This window comes from Zingiber officinale, unplaced genomic scaffold, assembly GCF_018446385.1.
Source record: "Zingiber officinale cultivar Zhangliang unplaced genomic scaffold, Zo_v1.1 ctg223, whole genome shotgun sequence".
NCBI classification, from domain to species: domain Eukaryota; kingdom Viridiplantae; phylum Streptophyta; class Magnoliopsida; order Zingiberales; family Zingiberaceae; genus Zingiber; species Zingiber officinale.
In genome coordinates this window covers 266,716-288,308 of record NW_024589899.1, presented here as the reverse complement: position 1 = coordinate 288,308, position 21,593 = coordinate 266,716, and the positions used below count along the sequence as shown (strand labels likewise).

The 21,593-nt window shown below is 37.9% G+C and overlaps 3 protein-coding genes across 3 annotated transcripts; all 3 read right to left on the bottom strand.

The window, feature by feature from the left end:
* Nucleotides 1–24: 24 nt before the first annotated feature.
* Nucleotides 25–8,298, bottom strand: LOC122036898 (subtilisin-like protease SBT2.5). The gene is made up of 11 exons (XM_042596330.1): nucleotides 8,052–8,298; nucleotides 6,700–6,930; nucleotides 6,204–6,348; nucleotides 5,699–6,093; nucleotides 4,195–4,290; nucleotides 4,045–4,117; nucleotides 3,291–3,576; nucleotides 2,338–2,663; nucleotides 1,742–2,009; nucleotides 1,298–1,579; nucleotides 25–611 (listed from the first exon to the last, which is right to left on the bottom strand). The coding sequence occupies exons 2-11, from the start codon at nucleotides 6,876–6,878 to the stop codon at nucleotides 205–207; spliced, it is 2,457 nt and encodes an 818-aa protein (XP_042452264.1). The 5' UTR covers nucleotides 6,879–6,930; nucleotides 8,052–8,298; the 3' UTR covers nucleotides 25–204.
* Nucleotides 8,299–10,928: 2,630 nt separating this feature from the next.
* Nucleotides 10,929–12,032, bottom strand: LOC122036906. Its single transcript, XM_042596340.1, has 2 exons — nucleotides 11,458–12,032; nucleotides 10,929–11,366 (listed from the first exon to the last, which is right to left on the bottom strand). The coding sequence occupies exons 1-2, from the start codon at nucleotides 11,751–11,753 to the stop codon at nucleotides 10,988–10,990; spliced, it is 675 nt and encodes a 224-aa protein (XP_042452274.1). The 5' UTR covers nucleotides 11,754–12,032; the 3' UTR covers nucleotides 10,929–10,987.
* A 3,473-nt stretch (nucleotides 12,033–15,505) lies between these two features.
* On the bottom strand, nucleotides 15,506–16,256 carry LOC122036909 (cyclin-dependent protein kinase inhibitor SMR4-like). Its single transcript, XM_042596344.1, has one exon. It carries the CDS (start codon nucleotides 16,145–16,147, stop codon nucleotides 15,818–15,820), a length of 330 nt encoding a protein of 109 aa, XP_042452278.1. The 5' UTR covers nucleotides 16,148–16,256; the 3' UTR covers nucleotides 15,506–15,817.
* Nucleotides 16,257–21,593: the final 5,337 nt, after the last annotated feature.

Genomic DNA, 21,593 nt, shown 5'->3' with positions numbered 1-21,593 from the left:
AGAAATCATAACACTTTAATAAGCTATTTATAACCATCACTAAACCTGATATTTTCATGATAATAATCATGGGCTCAACACCAAGTAGCAACTACATAAGCACCAGCAAAATTTACAACTTTTTTATGTCCTACAATTTATTATACGATATATAAAAAATAACGTAAGTTCTAGTGATAAAAGAACACCAAAATACTACCGAAATTAGCTACGGTAGCCCATTGCCACCACTGGAATCCTCACTCTGTGCCCTTTGTCTCCTTTCATCACTATCTCACCGAAGCTGTACTCACCAGTCACTGACCTGACTGTGAGAGTCGCAGTGAAATCCCGGGAGGCACCTGAGAGCACCGTCATGGCTGGCGGGTTCACTTCGAGGGCGATCTCCGGTGCCATTTTTGCAGTCATGACGTAAGTCTCAGTGTCTGCGATGTTTGTCACTCTTCTTTTCACTGTTTGAGTTCCTTCGAGGTGCGAGATGGTGATCGATGGAGTGTTTAGGTCGGCTGGATGACTGCGGGTGCTGTTGCATTGGGAATTGGTGATGTTTGAGATTTCTTGTGGATCTGCACCTGGAACTGAGCACAAGAACTTGATGTAGTCTTCGTAAGCTGCAGACATGAATAGCTCAGAATTAGGAGGATCAGTAACATTCACGGGACCTAATTGTAAATGGCAAGTATTGTAGATTCAAATCTCGTATTGTCTTGTTCAAATTGAGCGACACCTTTACATGCACGGGCTAAGGAGATGGAATACTACCAGGGAAACTGATGAAAGCTTCCAACCATGATCTGAATGGTGTTTTGGATGATGATGACTTCAACAAGCTTCTAGGTATGCATTCTGCAGCACTAGCACACATCTAGCTCCGGTTGGGGACCAGAACCCCAGCTCTAAAAAAATGCCTTATCTATTTTGGTTTCTATTAAATACCGTCAACTATTTAAGAGCCTATAGGTAGGTTAGATGGCCCATCTCAGTTACAGAATATCAACAGAGGGTTTTAATCACACAGAAACCGACCCATGTAGCTGATACGGCATTAGGTAGCTAAGACAGGCCTAGTTTACATCGATAAAGTGTGAAATAATTTCAGTTTAGATGGATTCAGTTTCATTGACTATGTAAGAGCCGATAGTTCTATCTTTTAGAACTTTAGAAGGGCGGCCTTGGTTGCATAATATTAGCAGATGGCTTCAAGCATCTCAGGTGGCTAAATCAGACTGCCTCTAAATAATCTGTATGTATCTAAGACTCGAAAAGACGCTATGATATAGTTAAAAGATCAACTTACTTGAGTCTAGGACAAGGCCAGGATCCAGTGCAGCTTTGGGATCAACAGCACCACTTCCATAATCAAATGGTGTAGCCTGCACAAAATTCATAATGCCTGAGCTGGAATATTGCTGAGCTAATATTGGTCTGCCGCCTCGATCCAGAGTAGAAGCGGTGGTCATCAAGGCGGACTTGATTGCACTCGGGCTCCAATGTGGATTGTTTTGCTTTATGAGGGCTGCGATTCCAGCAATATGGGGAGCCGCCATACTTGTGCCAGAAATCATAGCAAAGCCTTCTCCTGCACATTTTGAGTAGAATTAGGGAATCCATGAATGAATAACATGCAGGCCACACCCTTTCACATAAAAAATATTTCTAACTCCACATAAATTTCCATTTTAACAACAACGAAACACTGGTTTATAAGATAAAAAAACTGTAGTTTAAGTTGGATACGTGCCTAAATAATTAGCCTCGTCTGTCCCATTTGGTGCCCAAGCAGCCCAAATGAGATTGCCAGGAGCTAGTAGATCGGGTTTAAGGACATCGGCATCTTGAAAGCTGAAATCTTTAACATCTGGCCCTCTTGACGAGAACAATGCCACCTGAGGGGCTGATTTATGGAGTATGGGTGACAAACCATTGGCAATGCTGGCAGTTGCCTGGAAACTACTAGGCCGACCAGCCCAATCTCTTCTTGTTGAAGCATTGTAGTAATCAATAAGTTCCTAAGATTATGCAAATTGTGTCAGAAAGTATTGGTAAACGCCATCATGCAATGGTCCTTTTAGCGTGTGAACACCATTAAATTTCAATTTTGAATTTGCATTGAAAAGATCTTTAACTAATGTACTGATATTGAAGTAACCCGTGGGATTCAGTAATTATATAAATAACATCAAAGCCTTCCAAAGAATGGAGTCAGAACTAAAATGTAAGTACCAACATCAACAAGAAAATACAACGTGCATTTTAAAATCATGTGGATCGTTTTTGCAGGATCAGAACTCTTGAAACATTTAATTTCAACTTTCAAGAATAAAATAAATTTAATACCTGTGTTTTTCTGACATCTGATATGAGGATCCCTGGAGTATCAACGGGTACAGGATCAAATTTGGTACCTGGATAAGAGTTCTCAGCGGCTACAATAAAGCCTGCCGCCCCAAGACTTTTTGCTGTTTCAGACACTTTTTTGATGGATGCAGTTCCAGAAACAAAATTGAAAGAATATCCACACAGAAGAATATTTCCCTGCACCTTGTTCCTGTTCAACAGCTCAGGCCTTTGGCAGTCTGATGGATTGTATTTCATCAAAGATGAATCCAGCATCACATCATTTGCACAAACTATATCAAATGACGTGTTCCCATGGGTGGCGGCTGTAATTTGAGAGAAAAATATAAGACCCACATAATGAAGAAAAATACCTTAACTACATAAGCAGCAAAGTAGGAATAGAAACATTTATCACAAGCTACAAAGTGGAAGGATTAACATGATGTTCAAAATTCCAATGGCCAAACAACCAATTATTGTCAGCATCATGTCTTCTGCATCTACAAACAGTTATGAAAATTAAATAGCACACTGAATAAGTTGTTCATGTCTCGCATACGATATTCTAGAACCAGTATTTTTAAAAACTTTGCAGATCGTATTAAAATCAAATCTCATTCTTATTGCCTTAGATGATTACATAGTGCGAAACAATGTCTAGAGACTTATCCTCTGAACTATTTAGGCAAATTACAAAATAAAGTGATAACGGGCAATCCCAAATCCAGATAAAAGAGGTTGGGGATTGTGTTAGGCCTCCACAGCCAGTATTAAAATTCTATAAACCTAAGAACATCAATCTAAATCCTATCTGAGCTAAATGAGAGATACTATTTGTGTAGTCAGTTCCAAATAGCTAGGACAAACTCAGCCTGATTTAGCACATGCTCCACTCATAAATGATTAAGCAAAAAACATGCATGAGATAAAAATCAATAGCTTATACTCACGTGATAATCCAAGCCCTGTTAAGGTTTTTCCATTACCCAGGGTTAAAAAGTTCTTATATCTACGATCATCGATAGCTGCAGCTACTGTAGTAATCCATGGACTGAATGACACTAACGTTTTTGGAAACGGGCCACCATTTCCAGCAGCCTGAGCAACAAACACTCCAGCTTTTACTGCAGAAAGAAGTGCAGCATCGAAAGGATTCAAAAATGTGGATCTGGTTGTTGTTGGTGGGCTGTTTGGCCCTACTGAAAGATTAAGAATATCGACACCATCAAGAACAGCCTGTTTGAAACACTTTGCTTTGTCAATTTTACACATTTCAAAGAACTTAAAGTATGTTCAAGAATGGAAGTGCAAAAATTAAAAATTAAAAATTAAAACATGTAGATAAGATTAAATGACTTATTAAAATTAAAACATCCGAATTTATCTGGAACATGCAAGAACAAGAAATGTGCAACTTCATGTAATTAAATTAACTACAAGTGGCTAATGCCTTGGCGAAGAGAACGATGCCAGCTCTAAGATCAAGTAATTAATTACCTTAGTGGATAAAGAAGGTTTGAAAACACACATCATCTAGGATTAAATATGCCTTATTCTCCAAACCAAAGCCTATAAATATCAACTCAGAGAAATAGTGTCCCTCAAGAAAATTCTCCAAAAAATAGTATTCTCATCAGTACCATCATATTCTTAAATCATACAACAGGTTCAATTGATAAAGAATTTCGCTGTTTTCTTGCATACCTGCTCAATAGCAGCAACGACATCAGAGACATATCCCCCAAAAAGCCTATAAAGAACCTTGTACACAGCAATCCTGACAAAAGACGCCAATAGTCTTCAATGGTGAAACCAGAACTTAAGATGATTTGCACTGAAGGTTCAAAAGCTTACCTAGCACGTGGTGCCATGCCACTAGCCCTTCCAAATTCATATCCATGCATTCTGACAGGGATTCCATTGTTTCCAGCAGCAATAGCAGCAGTATGACTAGTGACAAAAAGGATGGGTAGATCAGAAAGATATGGAAACAGAAGTTTACAGAAACATCAAATGCTAAAAACAATTGAAAACAAAGAAAGTTTGATTGCATAGGATAAATTATCTATTGTGTTATACTTTTTGCATGCAATATCATTGTTGTTTGATACATTTGTGAAGCAAAGGCACTCAATTCCCATATTCCTGGAGAGAAGAGTGCTGAGGACCTTTAAGTACAATGTGAAAGGAGGATCTCCTTCCAAATGGCTAGTCATTTAGAATTGGGTTGAATTCAGACCCTTTCACCTTGGCAGTGAAGTGTGTGTTAGGTTCCCTTTGACCCCAACAAGTTGCAACGAGAGTGTTCATATTCAATAACCGTACATCCTCAGTTTGTATTTATCCTAGGCCATTTATTTCACTCGAAATGGATATTCATTTTGAGAAGATATGGCCTCTGACTATTTTCACTTTTTGTAAGAGTTGGGCCGCACCTGTAGATGGAAGGGAGGAGGCATGCAAGAAGCGAGAGTGTTCCTAATAATCACACATGAGAAATTGCAAGGTTATTTGAGTGCTTATGTGAATGATGAAAAATCACCTAATGGCATTCATTTCACTTACAAGCACATTAGAGTTGTTCTAGTTGACATTCAACTAAGTATCAACTAGAAAAATGTTATTCAAAACAAACTTACAAGGCCGATCTTCCCATAGGCAAAATTATCGTAATTTGTTTAAGAGCAATGAGAAAGGACATGTATAACTAATTCTTGCATGATTGTGTTTTTTTTTCAATTATTCAAGCCAAAAAAAAAAAATCCTCACCTTAAACAGAACAAGCAAGTATACTTTGATGTTGTAAGCCCATCTATTAAGGGTTAGCTGCAGCTGATTCCAAAGGTTCTGGCATAAGCCACACACCCAATCCTAGAAAACAAAGGCAATAACTCCTCTCCACCCCTCATTGACATTAAATTCTTGATTTGATTAACCAAAACCATGATCACTAAAGCCTCAACATCCCCAAATTGTAATTCATAAATAACTAAATGAGGACTTTAGGAAAGCGGTGCATGGAAATACTACAATGACCTTATTCAATTTAATACAAGAATACTTCTTAATCTCTATGTATCATCAGTTACCAACCAAAATGCTACAACAACCTGTTAAATTGTTAAGTGAATGAAAATGTTTCATTCAAGGCTGGCAATAACAGAGAAATCATTACTTGATTAAAATATTTATCAGGGGAATTTTCAAATTAGGATTTCAGCAAATATCTTTTCTTCAGGAAGATCTTCCTGTGATATCCCTCAGTAAAAGGGTGGTAGTGCAATCAACATTTCTATATACTACATCATAAAACACATCAAGGACTTTGGTAATCAAGGCACAATTATGTGTGGTTTACCTTCCATGACCATCACCATCCAATGGTGACGGGAAATCAATTGATGGATTAAATGCACCAGCAGCAATGGCAGCTTTTGCAAAATGTTGTGCTCCAATTATCTTTCCATTGCAAAAGTTCCTCTGTGTTTCTGGATCAACTTCACATTTCCCTCTATAACGAGGAAGAGGCCCATATGGTTCACTATTGTGTGCGGAAAAGCTAGGATGCTGGGGGTAAATTCCTGAATCCACCAATCCAATGACAATATCTTCTCCTGCTTTATCAAAACCTCCACCTGTTGGCCATACCCCGGTTGGTAATCCCAGAAATTGTGGAGTGTGAGTGGTCAATTTCTTTATCTTCATGTCTTTTTCCACATATTTCACTCCAGAAGCACCACGGAGAACTTCAGCCTAGTCAAGTAATTGATCATATAATCTAAACACATGGTTGTGAAATAAAATAAATCTTAGTTTAACAGTTTGACATTACATATGCTTAAGCACAATCCAACGACACTTACCTGTTCAGAAGAAATGTCAACTGCAAATCCATTGATTAGATGACTATAGCTGTATAGCTTCTCATAGGTCCCAACTTCAAAAACCGATTCAAGAAGAGAATTGTGCTTGTTTATGAGGTGAAGAGCATATGATGTAACAGATTCACTGTTTGTATGAAGACAGAAAATTATCTGCTAGATACTTTAGTTATATGGAGTTAAGTCATGAAATTCAAAACTTTAACAGATGAAATAGCATGCATGTGCGCACACACATGAACACGCATATTTGTTCAAAATGACCATGTTAGTCAATGACACACAAAGGCAAGAGACAGACATTTCAAATTACCTACAAAGACAAGTAGTTCTAAATGAAATTATATGCTGGAAATTTGAAACGCTTGATAAATTGAGAAGGAAACCAGGGTTCGCACAGTTTCTCAGAAACTAACCATCACTCAGAAACTGGAAGGTGGAGGCACAGCATTAGCACAAGTAAGAAAGCTAGTATTACCTGGTGATGTCCATCTCCTGAGTTATATCAATAGCTGTAGCAGAAAAACCATCTACACCTCCGTTGTAACTCACTACAGGTTCCCCTTCTACATGGACAATATATACTTCCCCACTTGCAATAGTTAGAAATGATAAAAGAAATAAAACTGTGATCGCAAGTTCCAGCTCCATCTTCATTAATTTATTAACCGGAACTATAAAATTAAAGCTTAATTTTTGAATGCTCCAACTGAAACATGAAATCACACAAAAATAAGAAGCATCAGCATGCAGTTTCAGAAAATTTAAGAAAATAGTATTGCAATTTGAAGTTTTCTAGGTTATTCAGGGGTAAAGCAAAGTTTCGCTTTAAAATTTATATGGCATCTACAAATAAATAATAGTCAATATATATGTTCATTTATGTGCTGATTGGCATGAACTCTTTCTACATTAAGGATAGATCATAGAAATATAGATCAGGATACTTAAGTGGAGAAATATGAGACGAACACAATTTGATTTTAGCTAACTTTTGTGCATGCCTCCTCCACCAAAGGACATGCCAGGAAACATATCGAAGGATCCACTAAACAAAAAATAGATCAAAATTCAAAACAGAAATGACCAAGGACACAATTACCAGCCCTTGCAATTATGCAAATGAAAAAGGTGTTCTTACTATTGCCGACCAATGATGGACTCAGTCCAAGCTTTAAATAAATGGTTCACAAAACTATAGCTACTCTGATCAGAAACCATCATGATACAGCCATTGAAGCAGAGAATGAAAACTGAAAGGTGTTCTTACTGTTCCAAACTAATAATGAATGTCCAGGATTAAACAAATGTTTCATAAAACTATAGGCTATAGCCACTTTAATCATAATCCATCATGATACAACCATCGGATCACAAAATAAAAAGTATTCAGACTAATGATGGACGTCAAAGATTAAACAAATGGTTCATGGAACTACAGCTACTCTGCAATAATCATGATACAATCATTGATCACACCACATCTAACTTAGCCTAATTCGCTAAAAGCTTCAACCGGACTATTTTGCTATGAACTTCAGGTCGACATCGTCGCTCTTACACATACTTGACGAAACGGAGCCCGCAAGGCGTGCAAAGATCAAAAAGCGAGATTTTGTCTCCAGTTCGCCACTAACTAGAAGCAGCGACAGGCATCAATACTCGCTATGCACAAAAGAACAAACCGAAGACTCAAAAGAACCAACCGGCCGTAAACAAATGAAGCACACTTTATAGAAGTAGAACAATGTAAGAACTATCTATAGATAAATCGCGTCTATATCTTCTCCTCGAGCACGACCACTAACCACCTGGAGCTCTCAAACTTACCGAGAGGCCCCTGATCTCCAGAAAACTTCGGATCCGAGCTACGCTTCGGCACCCCGTGGAACTGCGGCCCAACTACTGGCTCCGCCGCTGCATCCGGGGAGATCCAAAGCGAAGAAGAAGACGACGAATAAGAAGGAGAGCACAGGAACGGGATTAGGGTTTCACATTTGTCGCAGAGCAGAGGGAGCGCGCTTCGATGGCGGACATGGACGGCGAACTGTGTGCTATTCACGATTCTGCCACTGAGCACGAGTCGCTGCTTTTAAAATTACCGGAACAAGGATGGCATCAATGCCGTGCGATAGGATTGCCCGCGGAGCAGGATAATTTGAAAAACAAGAAACCGGTGAAACCGGGTCCCGCAATATTATGCTGAGATGGACGTTTATTATTCGTAACGTAGGATAACTTAATTACACTCAGAGAGTAAGATGCTTCGATCATTAATCGCCAATTATGAAGCGCACATATTCGTAACTACTCCAGAATCGTACCTGGCTAAACATTGGTTACATGTATGGCCGACAAAGTATAGTCCAATTACGCGAGTAGTACAGCCACGAGGAGAAATTAATGGGGGAGAGGAGAAAGGGTAGGCATTGTTGTCTCCTGTCGCGGTGTCGGTTGCGTGGACGTGGAGATGTCGGGCAGTAATTGAGAGATGATTGCTGGGTGGGTGAAGGGGAGAGGAAGAAATAACGTGGTCATGAATGAAAGTATAATGCCCCATGAACTAATAATAATTCTATTTTAAAATAACAATAATAATAATAGTAATAATAGTAAAAAAAAAAAAGTTTATGATGGAAAATTACATACTTAATAGTTAAAATTTTTACAAATAAATAGGAAATTAATTACTTTGTGATTTCTCTCCATGGCATTGAATTTAGACTGAATTTGAAATCACAAAATTGGGATTCCTAAATTGTCCTTATATGGCTGGATCTATTGGGCCTAATTGGGCCGAATGCCCTTTTAAAGAGATTTAAGGGGTGAGATTGAGCAATTATATTAAGGCATATTTAATTAAATATCTTATTATGTTATTAAAAATATGTCCCATTTTATTAAAAATATGTCCCTTTATTAATTAATTTTTGTGAAGTTTAAAATGAAATTACCTTAATATTTTTTTTCTTTTTACATCGAAAATAATTTCAAGATTTATTAATAATTTCCACACACATTATCTAGAGTTAAAAACTCAGTTACGGTATATTATTAGGAATTTTTCTCATTAATCAATCGATGATATAGAGTTTTATAGTTTGAACTCAGCTGTGACGTATTATTAGAAATTTTTCTCATTAATCAATCAATGATCTAGAGTTTGAGACTTAGTTGCGACATATTATTGAGAATTTTTCTCATTAATCGATTAGGGATCTAGAATTCGAGACTTAGCTGCGGTGGATTATTAAGAATTTTTTCCATTAATCAATTAGGAATCTAAAGCTTTCTTTAGTCCCACATATTAAAATTGACAACACTACAACCAGAGAAGCTTCAATAACTATCTTGGGTCGATGATATTAAAAAATAATTTTTTGACTTTTTTAGCTAAGATCAAGTATGATATTAAATTATTTTTTAATAAGAGGAGTTCGTTACAATAGTTTACTGTTGAAATTCTTGAACGTCGCCCTATTATTTGTTCACACTTATTCATGTTCATATATTATATTACACACATAATTATATTATAACTAGGGGTATAGCTTTGATGGGATAGTTATCTCAACCCAATTTTATTAAAGTCTTGGCCCACTAGGGATATAAGCAACCCTTGATTCCTAGTACGCAATATGTGCTTGAAAAATTACGACTAATGATATCGAAAGCAACCCCTAAGAAACCCTTTGCTTTATGTCTTTGGAAGTATCTTGTAGGTCTAACTTTTTGCTTGTCCAAGACGTTGCTCAAATTAAATTTTATATATAAGTTTTTTAATCTCCAAATTCATGACATTTTATCTTTTGTCTTATTTTTATTTATATTTTTTAGATTGTATTATTATTATTATTAACTACCACATGAAAAGTAAAAAAAAAATTATGAAAGTTATCATAAATATGTTTGATTTTTTTTAATTAAGTTTCATAATTTTTTTATCTAAACAACGAAATAATTGTGCTTCTCAGAGGTATCAACAACCGGTCGACGTTGCACTCCTCTATTTTGACCTTGATCCAGTCATTTCATAATTATGACTAAATAAAAATTAGCCCCTACCATGAAATGCCACGTGTCCGAAATAATAAATGAAAAAATTGCTATTGACTCGTCATTTTCCTTAAAGAAAAAAAAAGGAGTCGCACTTCATAATTTACGTTCATTTTTATAATGCCTCCGAAAAATCTGTTAATTTTTAAAAATGTACTAAGAATTATTTACTTTATTGTTAAAATAATTCTACATGCAAAAATGTATCAAGAGGTATTTACTTTATTTTAAAATAATTTTATATTCGTTACGAGATAGAAATTTAGACGGATAAAATGAGTATTTTTAATTCTTAGTACTAGCATTTTTTTTGAAGAAAAAACGAATATAATTTGTTATGTGTATTTAAATAAAAGACATTTTAGTAAAAGCTTATCAGGCAAAAATAAAAAATAAAAAATCTAAGAGACCTTTTGCACGGATTTAGGGTCCTGATTACTTCGATGGAAGAAGAACAGAAAAGAAAAAAAAAAATCAGGAAAAAGAGATTTTATTTTTAAAATCTTACTACTATTAATACATTTTTATCCGATTTAAAATTTCTTTCTTCACGCTTTATTTTTTAAAAAATGTATTTCTAATCATTAATTTATTAAAATTTAAAAATTTCCCTCCTTCCTTTACCTTAATAAATTGCGGCTAGATATTAAATTTCAGATCTTTATAATAAAGAGATCGATTTATATTATTTTGGGGTAAAAGAAGAAACACTAAGCGTGGTGTTGGAGATCGGAGAGGGAAAAGCACCTCGGCGATCGAAATGGCCGCTTTCCGACGAGGCCGCCGCCGCTGCCAAGGTGAGGAAACGGCCCCAAGGCGCCCCCTTCCTGGCGGTGGTGCCGCTGCTCGTCTTCCTCCCCCTCCTCGTCGCCCTCCTCCACGGCGCGCGCAGGCGACAGGAGCGGTGGCAATGGCGGGCGGAGGAACGAAATGTAGGAGGTCCGCCGCGTCTTTCTCATCAGCAGCAGACGCCTGCGTTTGTTGAATGGGTTCTCCGGCTTGGCCACGTCCCTGGAGCAGGCGCCGGCGATGTCGGCGAGGATGGCGAAGGACTTGGACTTCCCCGAGAAGAAATTGGACAGTCCTCGCCTGTGCCGATTTAGGGCAAGAAGCAGTCAGATCCATCGATTTGGGGAAGAACGATTAACGATCAACCAGATCCATCAAAGAAGAAGCTTACTTGACGGGAATCGCGTCTTCCAGCGAATCCAAGGACATCAAACCCCCATCTTTTCGCTCGCTCTCCGCCTCTTCGTCCTCCTCCTCCTCCTCGCCGTGCGCTAAAGCAGAGAAGGAAGAGGAAGCGGAGCAGATAGAGGAACTCGCTTCCTCCTCCCCTGCCGCCATCCTAGTTAAAGAGAGCTTGCCCCTCTTCCGCACCACCACCGCCGACCCCGCTGCCTCTCCATGGAAGTAGCCCTGCAAGCTGCCCACGCGATCCTTTAAGTCGACGGTGGGAAGCACCAAAGGCGGCATCTTTGAAACTCCTTCCGCCGCCTATTCCTCTTCTCGCTGCTTCCTCCTCGTTTAATCCTCTCAAAGGCGCCTCTTTGATCGCAGATTCCGTGACCGGCAGCAAATCGGAGGCAGGGAGAGTCCTGAGCTGGAGGAACGGCGGAGATCCAACCCTCGGTAAGGATTGTTGGTCGGTCCCGATGGCGATCGGCGAGAGAGAAAGGGGAAGAAGAAAAGAAGACAGTTTATAGAGAAACACAAAAGGAAGGAGGTTAAGGAACTGAGCAGGCCAAACTCGGTTTTCCGGAAGCGTCCCCTTGCAGGTGAAACGGGATTCCACGTCAACGGATACCCAATTAAATGGATAATCATTAACCTATCCGAAATTGTCTACGTCGAATGCTGAGTTGATCAGAGAGCCAGACGTCTTACGATCAAATCAAAGATCAATTTTCCTCCAATATGGCAATACATACTCAACTAATTAATTAGAAAATGATCAATTTATTATAATAAAATAAAATATTATTTTCTAACAGACACATGCCTTTTTTTTTATAATCACTTTATTGTTATAATAAACATATCCGAAATTAAATAGATTTTTAAAATATCCTTTCAAATTATCAATCATTTTGCATATTTTACTCTTCCAAATTATGTTTTAAAGTGGAGGGATATTTTTTTTCACTATATAATATGATGATAAACGGTGAGGATGATTCTCATGTAGCAAAAGTTTAAAATTCATGTTGAGTATTTTTGAATCTTTATTAAGTATTTTTGAATGCTGGTAAAATTCGAACCATTAATGATATTGGATGTCATGATAGAATCTATATGCAAGGGCGTAGTCATTTGAGGATGAGAGGGTGTGACCGTCCCCCATATTTAAAGATTGGTGAATCGCACTAATATTTGAGAAGAATCTGAAATGAGCAAGGAAAAATGAGCTGTACTTTGACATGAGAGGGATCGAGTAAAGCATAGCAGCTTGCCTCCATGGAGAGCAGGAGTAGGTGGTCATCGACGACACAACAGAAGGCACAGATGACCTCGACAGATGTTTGCAAACAGCGGAGGAAAAGAGAGACGACGACGCGATGGATTAGGAATCCAGAATCACAAACCTGCTTCCCGGTTATCCACGCCTGGATCCGACCCTCGTCGGCCAGCGGCAGGTCCCAAGGACGTGCTGTTCGTGCGCCACCCAGAACGACTTCCTATGGTCGATCCAGTTGTTGTGCTGCATCACCACCACATTTTGATCCCTCACCACCTCTCCACTACAATGTTTGGGACCAACAAACCAACGTCAATGGGTTAAGGAACCCCACAAGCTCCCACTCCATTGATTGGATTAAATTTTCATCTTATTTTTAAATTCTAAAAAATGAAATTTGTTTGACTAATTCAAATTACTCAACTCTTTTTTCCCCTTTGTTTTTTTTTTTAAAAAACATGTCAACAAGAAATAAGTTATTTATTAATTGAAGGAGAATTGAAAAATTATGACAGTTATTTTAGTAGGTTGATAGTTGATATAGTTATTTAGATCGAAATGGAAGTCTCAAACGTAAGAATGTTAAATAAATATTATGAGGAAATGAGGTCATAGATGATTCTTTGATTTTGAGTTATAGATAAAATTTGAGAATTGATGGATTGTTGTTTCAAACAGAACCAAGACTAAGCATAAAAAATTGATTTTAAATTAATTTTCAACTATTTAAATTCAATATTTAAGCTTTTAGTTTGTGAAAGTCAACCTACACTAATGTTTTTAAATAATTTATATTTTTAAAAATATTTTTGAATTTTAGAATTGGATAATTTAATTTTGTATTGTATTACCTTTTAAAATTTATTAAATTCGCCACCTCTAATGATAAATCCTGGCTACACTGTCTTTATGTACTTTTTGAATTTATCTGGTGGTCGATTTGTAGAATATAATTTTCCTTCCAAATTAATTACAAGTAAGACGGATTAATGAAAAAAATGAAGAAACATTTTTATAATAATAAAATCTTGAATGAAATTATAACTTATGAGTAGTTATTTATTGAGTGTTTGTTTTAATTTTCCAATCATTAGAGATTTATTTAATATATTAAATTATTATTATTATCTTTGCATATAAAATTTTCAAGTGTAACCATAAATTTATGATAATAATTTACCCTAAACAAGCAACAAAGATATTCCACCAAATCCACTGAACACTTAATATATGAAGCATATATAATAATATTTTCATAAAAGATAATAGCTCATAAGTATTTTAGGCCCAATAAATTAATCAAAATATTAAGTATAAATTAATCATAGTTGTTCATCTTAAGATTGTCTATCTCTCTCTCACCCTACAAATATATTAAATTAACTTGTAGTGAAGAAGAATGTTAATATCAATAAAAAGTTTTATATATATATAAAGTGATGATAAAAGATGGAATAGACTCCTGAGTAATAAAAATTAAAATCTCACTCAGAATATATTATTACATCTGAGAGTCATCTACTGGGATCTATATTTACTTTTCGATTTATCTCGAAAGTTGGTAAAAAATTTTGTGGAGTCGAATTAATTACCATCAAAATTGGTTACCATCGGAATGAAATCTCTTAATTGTGGGACACAATAACTATAGATAATCAAAGTGCAAGATCAAAATTATAATTATAATTTTGTTTTCATTTGCATATGGAATGAGAGATCAAAATTAAAATTGTTAATGCTTCTTCCTATCTATCCAAGCATTCTTGTGGTTGTCTCTTTTCAATAAAATATTTATAAAGCATATAAACAACTGAAGTTATCTACTTTATGGCACTTTCACTGTCAAGACAAAATAAGAACAGACACAAGAATTGTATGTAACGTTTGTTTCTTTGCTAAAGAAATCACTGAGCTTTAGTTTTTACCACCTTTGTTTCCTTCCCCAACATGATTTTTGATCAAGGGAGAAACAGAAGCAATCAACAAACAAACAATCAATCAAAAATTGTACCATGATTTAGTTCTTGAAGAGCCTTCTCTTTCTTTCATGTCAGCAATTCCTTTACACTAAGACAGCTTGGCTTGGAAACCAAGACATGAAGTGAGTTGTAGAGAATCTATGCCATCAGTCCATGGCAGCTTTTTGGTAGCTTTCCATGTGCCCATCCCTTCCAAAACAAGTCTTCCTTCCACAGGCTCTAAATCCTTCCATCTGCTCATCGCGAGACTGAAACAAACAGTTGCTGTCCTCTGTGGGGAGGACAGATTTATGATCTGGTAGGCTGAGACACTCCTTGTTAGCGATCTACATTGTGTGCCGTCCTGTTCATGTCAGTCTGTCTGCAGGACTATTATCAGAAATGTTGATGTCATTCATTGAGGTGAGAATTGAAGGGCTGCTTCAGGATCCACCACATGAAAAGATCTGACAGGAAAGAAACTGCAGCAGAGATTCAGTAACTTCATTCTGTTCTTTAGCTCCAAGCCGAAGTATGATTCACAAGACGGAGAGAATTTAGTCCCTGCAATTGTTAGATCTGCAGACAAAACTCAGAAGTGCTGTTTGATAACGTGTTCTGTGGGAGTTTTTTTTTTTTTTTAATTTCCCAAGAAAATTTACAGTTTTGAGATAATTATGAGACTTTGGGCAATGTTTCGTCTTTGGAACGAGGAAAAAATCACGACTTTGAAAGAAGAACACGGCAACTTTGGGAATCTGATATAGTTGAAGAAGATCACAGAGTGAAGAATTACTGAAAATGAGGCAATATGAAGAACATAATTTCTGCAACTTTTATGCAATTTTCATTTTTGGAACAGGGAAAAAAATTCACGGCTTTAAACAAGACAAGGCGAAAAATTGGGAATCTGATCCAGATCCTGAAACAATGAAGCCATATGAAGAACAGATTCTCATATTTGTACACAGAAGCGTGGTATGGAGCACAATTTCTGTCAAACTTATACAAAGCGATGTGGGAATTACTGAACGAAGAAAAAAAATTGGAAAAATAAATCGATTTTGTACCACACATTAAAATTAGGGATTCGTATCGAGCAGAAAGGGGCTTTTCTCATCAGATCAAGCTATACGAATCCTCTTCTTCGGAGGGAGAGCGAGGAAGATGGAGGTCAGGTCTCGGGGCACTGCGCGGAAAACCTTAGAGTCGGTCGCCGGCGCCGGTGACGTCCTCCTCACCGGCTTCGGTTTCCTCGGGGCTGGCGGGCACACGGCGAGGGGCTTGAGATAGTGCTCCTCCGATTTGGGCGTGACACACCCTTCCTCGTCGCCGCTACCGTCGCCAGGGGAGGCCTGGCCTCCCACGACTGGGAGCTTTTCCCGGATCGGCGCCGCCGTCTTGATCGGAGGAAGGACCGGCAATTCGCCTGAGACGGCGACCTTAGATGCCATCGACGCCGAGAATTCTGCTGGGAGATCACGAATCGAAGGCGAATCGAGGCTTCGAACTCGGCGGTGGGGAATTGGATCGAACACCTCGTGGACCAAGGCGGAGGGAGAGCGAAGGCGCGGGCCTTAAATAGTCGGGACGAAGAGCGCCAGATGAAATAACACGCAGGGGCAAAATCGTCCATCAGGCAGCCAAAAACATTAAAAAGGAATTAATTCCCGCATTAAATTCCACGTGTTGCGATATTAATGAATCGATCGAAAGGCGTAGAGGAAGCGGAAAGGGCTGACCCTTGCAGTCGCACCAAACTACGAGAGTGCCACTCCCGGCAAAAGCTGCCCGGACCACGTGGCGGTCGTTGGCTCCATCGAGCTTCTTGCTTAAGATTAAACCAATTTAATTATTTTTTATTAATTAATGGATTAAATTAAAAAGGTGGTTGGGATGAATTATGATGAAGTCTCATGTTCATCATGTGGCAGCCATGTGATGATCATGAATTAAAGATCAATGCATGTGGTAGATGAATGATCAACAACAAGGATTAAGTGAGATGGTAGTTGGATCGACACTTTCCGTATATATTTTCTTTTAAAAAAAAAGATTTATAAAAATGATAGAGATTAAAAAACTCAAGAGGGGGTATTTTTGATATTCTTTTAAACTATAGGATAATTTAAAAGATGAAGCTAATTTATAATAATATATATTGATAGATTATTTAAGTTAAAATTAAGCTAAGTGTTTACTAGAATTAGACCATAGTGAGCTTATATAATATTTATGAGTAATATTTGTTTTTTTCTTTAATTTTTAATTAATTAATATAATCTTTTTGGGATCTGAAAACCATGGACAATGTATAAGATGGCATGCATGTTTCACTTATTTGACATTTTTTTAGTGCTTCATGATAACGTAATTAACTTTTCTTGTTTGGTCTCATATTTTTTTAAAAAATTGACTATTAGCAAACATGTGTAATATACTATTCATTTTTCTATGCGAAAAAATAAATTATAAAATTATATTTAAAGAATTTTTTTTTAACAATATTAATTAATATGTAATAAATAATGTTGAATGAGTTGGAGTGGATGGACAAAAAATGGAAATGTCATATTACATGTGGCCCTAAGTAGAGGAACCAAAAAGCTAAGCTAAAAGAATTGTAGGGATAATCATAAAAATAGAAATGTGATAAAATAAAGAACTATATAAAGATAGTTTAGGCAGCGTAGACTCTTTAGGGACTCGAAATGTTGATAGTGATAGATTATGGACGAACTGAGGCAAGTGGTAATCATAATTTTTTTTCAGATAAATTCTTCTCTTAACCGCCACGAGAGGTGAAATTGTGATTGGCCTCTTTGTGGCTGTCATGAGAGGCGAGGTTGCAACCATCCTCCTTGCGGACTCATGGCAAGATTGCGATCGTACTCTCCACGGCTATCGTGAGAGGTGAGATCATGATCGGCCTCTCCGAGGTCATTGCTAGTTCATGACACGGCCTTGACTTCTAACGGATCAACGATGTTGGCTACATTGACTCTAATAGCATCGTGATCCAGGCTCACGAGCGATTGGGCAAGGGCATCATTATTTTGTTCGAAGCGAATGATGGAAATTTTCTTAAGCATGAATTCTAAATCATATGAACTTAACAACATGGGAAAACAAGAAAATCTAGTCCATAAAAGGAGAAGAGCAAGAGGGGAGTCTTCCGTAGAAGTTAGGTGACGACATCATAATCATCTCACCAATTGATAGTAAAGATATCTATCAGAATATCTAATTCTATGGGGATCATGCCTTATTTATAACTACTTGGATTTGTTATCAGCTAATCAATAATAATGGTGAGAATTAATGGTTTCTACACATAAAACCCCACATCAAATATCACAAAACCACAATTAGCCTTAATTAGACCACTTAATGGATCATGTTATTGTAGGATCTGTCTGCAACCATAGGGGGTGAATATTGACCTTTCATTTTCTCACTTTTTTCGTTGTTTTTCTATCAAAGTTAGTCGTAACGGAATATCATAAAAGAACCTAAAGACATGAGAAAGAGCACCCGTAGTTTATTTGGTTCCAACTTCTCCATGATCAAAACATCCAAGGCATAATCATAGGAGGCGTTCATCTACTAGTTTTTCTCTTTTCCAAAACCTTTCTGGAAACAAAGAACCGGTTACGGTTTATGTATACAAACACGGGTAATAAATTTAAAGAACGTATGCAATAACATAAAAGCAAGCCAAACAAGTCATCGTCGGTCGATCTGAAAGGCGCCCCTGAGTGCTAGCACTTCTCCTGGAGCTTCTCTGGTTGCATGAGTAGTCTTGTCACTTTTCTTTGAGTACAAAGTGGTAGACTAGTAGAGAGAATTAATTGTCGAAGGCTATGTTCGTTGTTGCTAATATAGAGTCCTTCCAGGCACTTGGACCAGCCCCAGAAGCTTGGATTTCGGTCTCATTCAATATAAATCAGTCACGGCTTGTCTGATTCTATCATATCCAAGTTCGGGCATTCGGAACTTTTCCGGGTCTGGACCCACTTGGGGCGCCCGGATCCGTCTGGTCCGGGTGGCTGCCTTTAGCTAGTTTACGTCTATCTACACCCTTCTTCTTACTTCCAACTCCAAGTTTCTGTAAGACAAATATACATATACAAACAAATAACCTAGCATAATCCTATAAGTCTATCTGACTTATTAGGTTTATCTTTTACTTGGAAGTCACTTCTCAAAGACTTTATCATCCAAGGATCACTCTCTTTGGATTAAAATGCACTCCTATAAGTCTATCCGATTTACTAGACTTCATATTTGGGCTTTCTCCAAAATTTTACCACCTAAGACTCACCCCCTTAGGATTTTCGTTTACCAATCATCCGATTACCTTGACATGCTTAGACTTACTTGTTAATCATTTGGTAGACTACCCCCCTATAAAATACCTTGTCGCCTTTGATCCGCTTAAACTTTTACCTAACATCAAATTCTCACTAACCTATTAAGCCTTTTTTTTTACTAGTCATCCCGTCACTCTTGACCTGGCTAGGCTTTTGTTTCACATTTGGTTCTCACTAACATGCTAGGTATTTTCTTTGCTAGTCATCGGGTCACTCTAAACCTGACTAGACTTCACTTTGCTATTCATTCGATCAACCTTTGGCCGGACTAGACTTTTTTCTTTCAAATATCAAGTTTTATTTGAATTAATCCTTAATCAAGCTATCCAAACATTGATATATTATCGAACATCAAAATCCTCATAGTCATAGGGCGATTGCATCAACACTTCCTAAATGACATAAATCCACATGTTAGAAATACATACAAGCCCATCGAATAGTAAAATAAAATCCAACAGCTAAAGCCCTAACAAGTAGGAAAAGAGATGCCCCAACCTTTGCCTCCGCCTTCTGCGAGGCATGGTGAGGTGGAGAAAGCTGTCGTGATTAAGGACCGAGTCACCGAGAATGCTTGAGCTCGAGTGATAGATCACGAGCCACCGAAGGATTTCTTTCCCTCCCAACTTTGTTGTTAATTTCTCCCTCTTACGTATCTGTTTTCCTTCGTCCTTCTTTTCCCTTTCAGTTTTCCATCATTAAGTAAACAGAGAAGTTTAAATAGATGATCCATTTCTCAAGTTGCAATAGTTAAACCACTCTTAGCAATTAAGCACATATTAATTATGGCAGATTGAATTCAGTATCTAAACATTATCACGAAAGATCAATGGAAGAAGCAAAAGAATTAGAAGTTGAAGAAAGAGAGAACCAAGAAGAGGAATTGCAGGTGTGTGTGAATTTATATAACTGCAATTAATGACCACTACCATATTCATATAACCACCGTAAATGGCCGCCACTAACTATGTATTAGTGGTTGTTACTAGTTATGTAAAAGTAGTTAGTGACCACTACTAATCATGCAACCACCACTCACCACAATTAATAATGACCAATATTAGTTATATAACCACTGCTAACCTATTATATTAGGCAAAATATGAGTTGGACTACTTGGACAATTCAACGAGAACGACATTCGACACACGAAACTCTTGTTTGCACACCTGTCAATCAGTTTTAATACAAATTAGACTCTAGATCTACATTCCTTTGCACGTGGAACGCATATAACAAAGAATCTCTTGTCTAATTATATATAATCAATCAACTTATTTACTTTGAATTTTGCATTGTGCAACTATTTCACCTTTCTATTGAAACTAGTTTTTCTTTTAATCTATTTTTCACTCAACGACGAGATAATTTAACTCTAAAAGAGCAAGTTAGATTGGGCGGAAGGCTTGGTCAAGCTAAAATATCGGTTGACCAAATCCAAAGCCCTTGCTAAGAGTTCTAGTTTGCCCCCTCAATACTTCATACCATCATTTGTTCATTCATGGAAGTTTTTATGGAGATAAAGCTAAGGTAAATGTCTCCCTTATATATTAATCATTATTCTAAAAGTTAGTAGTCATCATGATTTACCTCTTCTGTGTTGGCCCTGGGGCGTGTTGGCAGGGGCGCTGGGACAAGCATATTCGCCTTTTGTCATCATCAGACTCTAGATCCCCTCGGGATGGTCTAGTGGCTAGCGCATGAAGTGTTTCAAATCTCGACAAAGTCAAGATAAATACCTCTCTTATGTGTTAGTCACTATTCTAAAGGCTAGTAGCCGCCTGTGATTTACTTCGTCCGTGTTAGTCCAGAACTTGATTTGGTGTAAGAGACATGATGCATTCCTAAACACAAGGCCATTATTTCACGTCAGGTGTAGAATGCATTTCGCGGGATACGAATGCATTTCGCGTGTCGGCATATCTCGTCGACTTGTTTCTGATAATGGGCGGCAATTCGCGGGAAAGTTGCTCGAAGATTGGTGCAGAAGCTACGGCATTGAGCAACACTTCACGTCTGTGGCGTATCCCCAAAGCAATGGTCAAGCCGAAGTAGCCAACCGGGAAATTCTTCGCATTCTGCGCGCTCGGCTCGACCATTTGGGAGGAAGCTGGGTGGATGAAGTGTCTGGCGTCTTATGGGTCATCCGCACGACCCCAAAGGAAGGAACGGGCGTCACGCCTGTCCATCTGGTGTACGGCGGCGAAGCGGTTATTCCTGTCGAAGTCGGCGTCGAGTCCGTTCGGATCCAGAACTATGATGATGGCAACGCTGAGCGGAGGAACATAGAGCTGGATTTGGTCGACGAGGAGCGAGCCAAGACGTCCGTCCGGCTGATGGCGTACCGGCAAAGAATGAAGCAGAACTATAACCGGCGCGTGATCCCTAGAGCGTTCCAAGTCGGCGACCTCGTCTGGAAAAAAGTAAAGCCGGTCGGCGATGTCGGCAAACTGGAGGTTCCTTGGGCGGGCCCCTTCAAAGTCATCGAAAAGCTCCGCTCGGGTGCATATTATTTGGAAGATGAAGA

Coding starts and splice junctions, on each gene's coding strand:
- LOC122036906 (XM_042596340.1), bottom strand. CDS start 11,753: ATGCCGCCTTTGGTGCTTCCCACCGTCGACTTAAAGGATCGCGTGGGC. Junction 11,367..11,457: donor GAAGACGCGATTCCCGTCAA/GTAAGCTTCTTC, acceptor AAATCGGCACAG/GCGAGGACTGTCCAATTTCT.
- LOC122036909 (XM_042596344.1), bottom strand. CDS start 16,147: ATGGCATCTAAGGTCGCCGTCTCAGGCGAATTGCCGGTCCTTCCTCCG.
- LOC122036898 (XM_042596330.1), bottom strand. CDS start 6,878: ATGAAGATGGAGCTGGAACTTGCGATCACAGTTTTATTTCTTTTATCA. Junction 4,118..4,194: donor GGCATGGCACCACGTGCTAG/GTAAGCTTTTGA, acceptor GTCTTTTGTCAG/GATTGCTGTGTACAAGGTTC. Junction 1,580..1,741: donor AGACGAGGCTAATTATTTAG/GCACGTATCCAA, acceptor CAAAATGTGCAG/GAGAAGGCTTTGCTATGATT.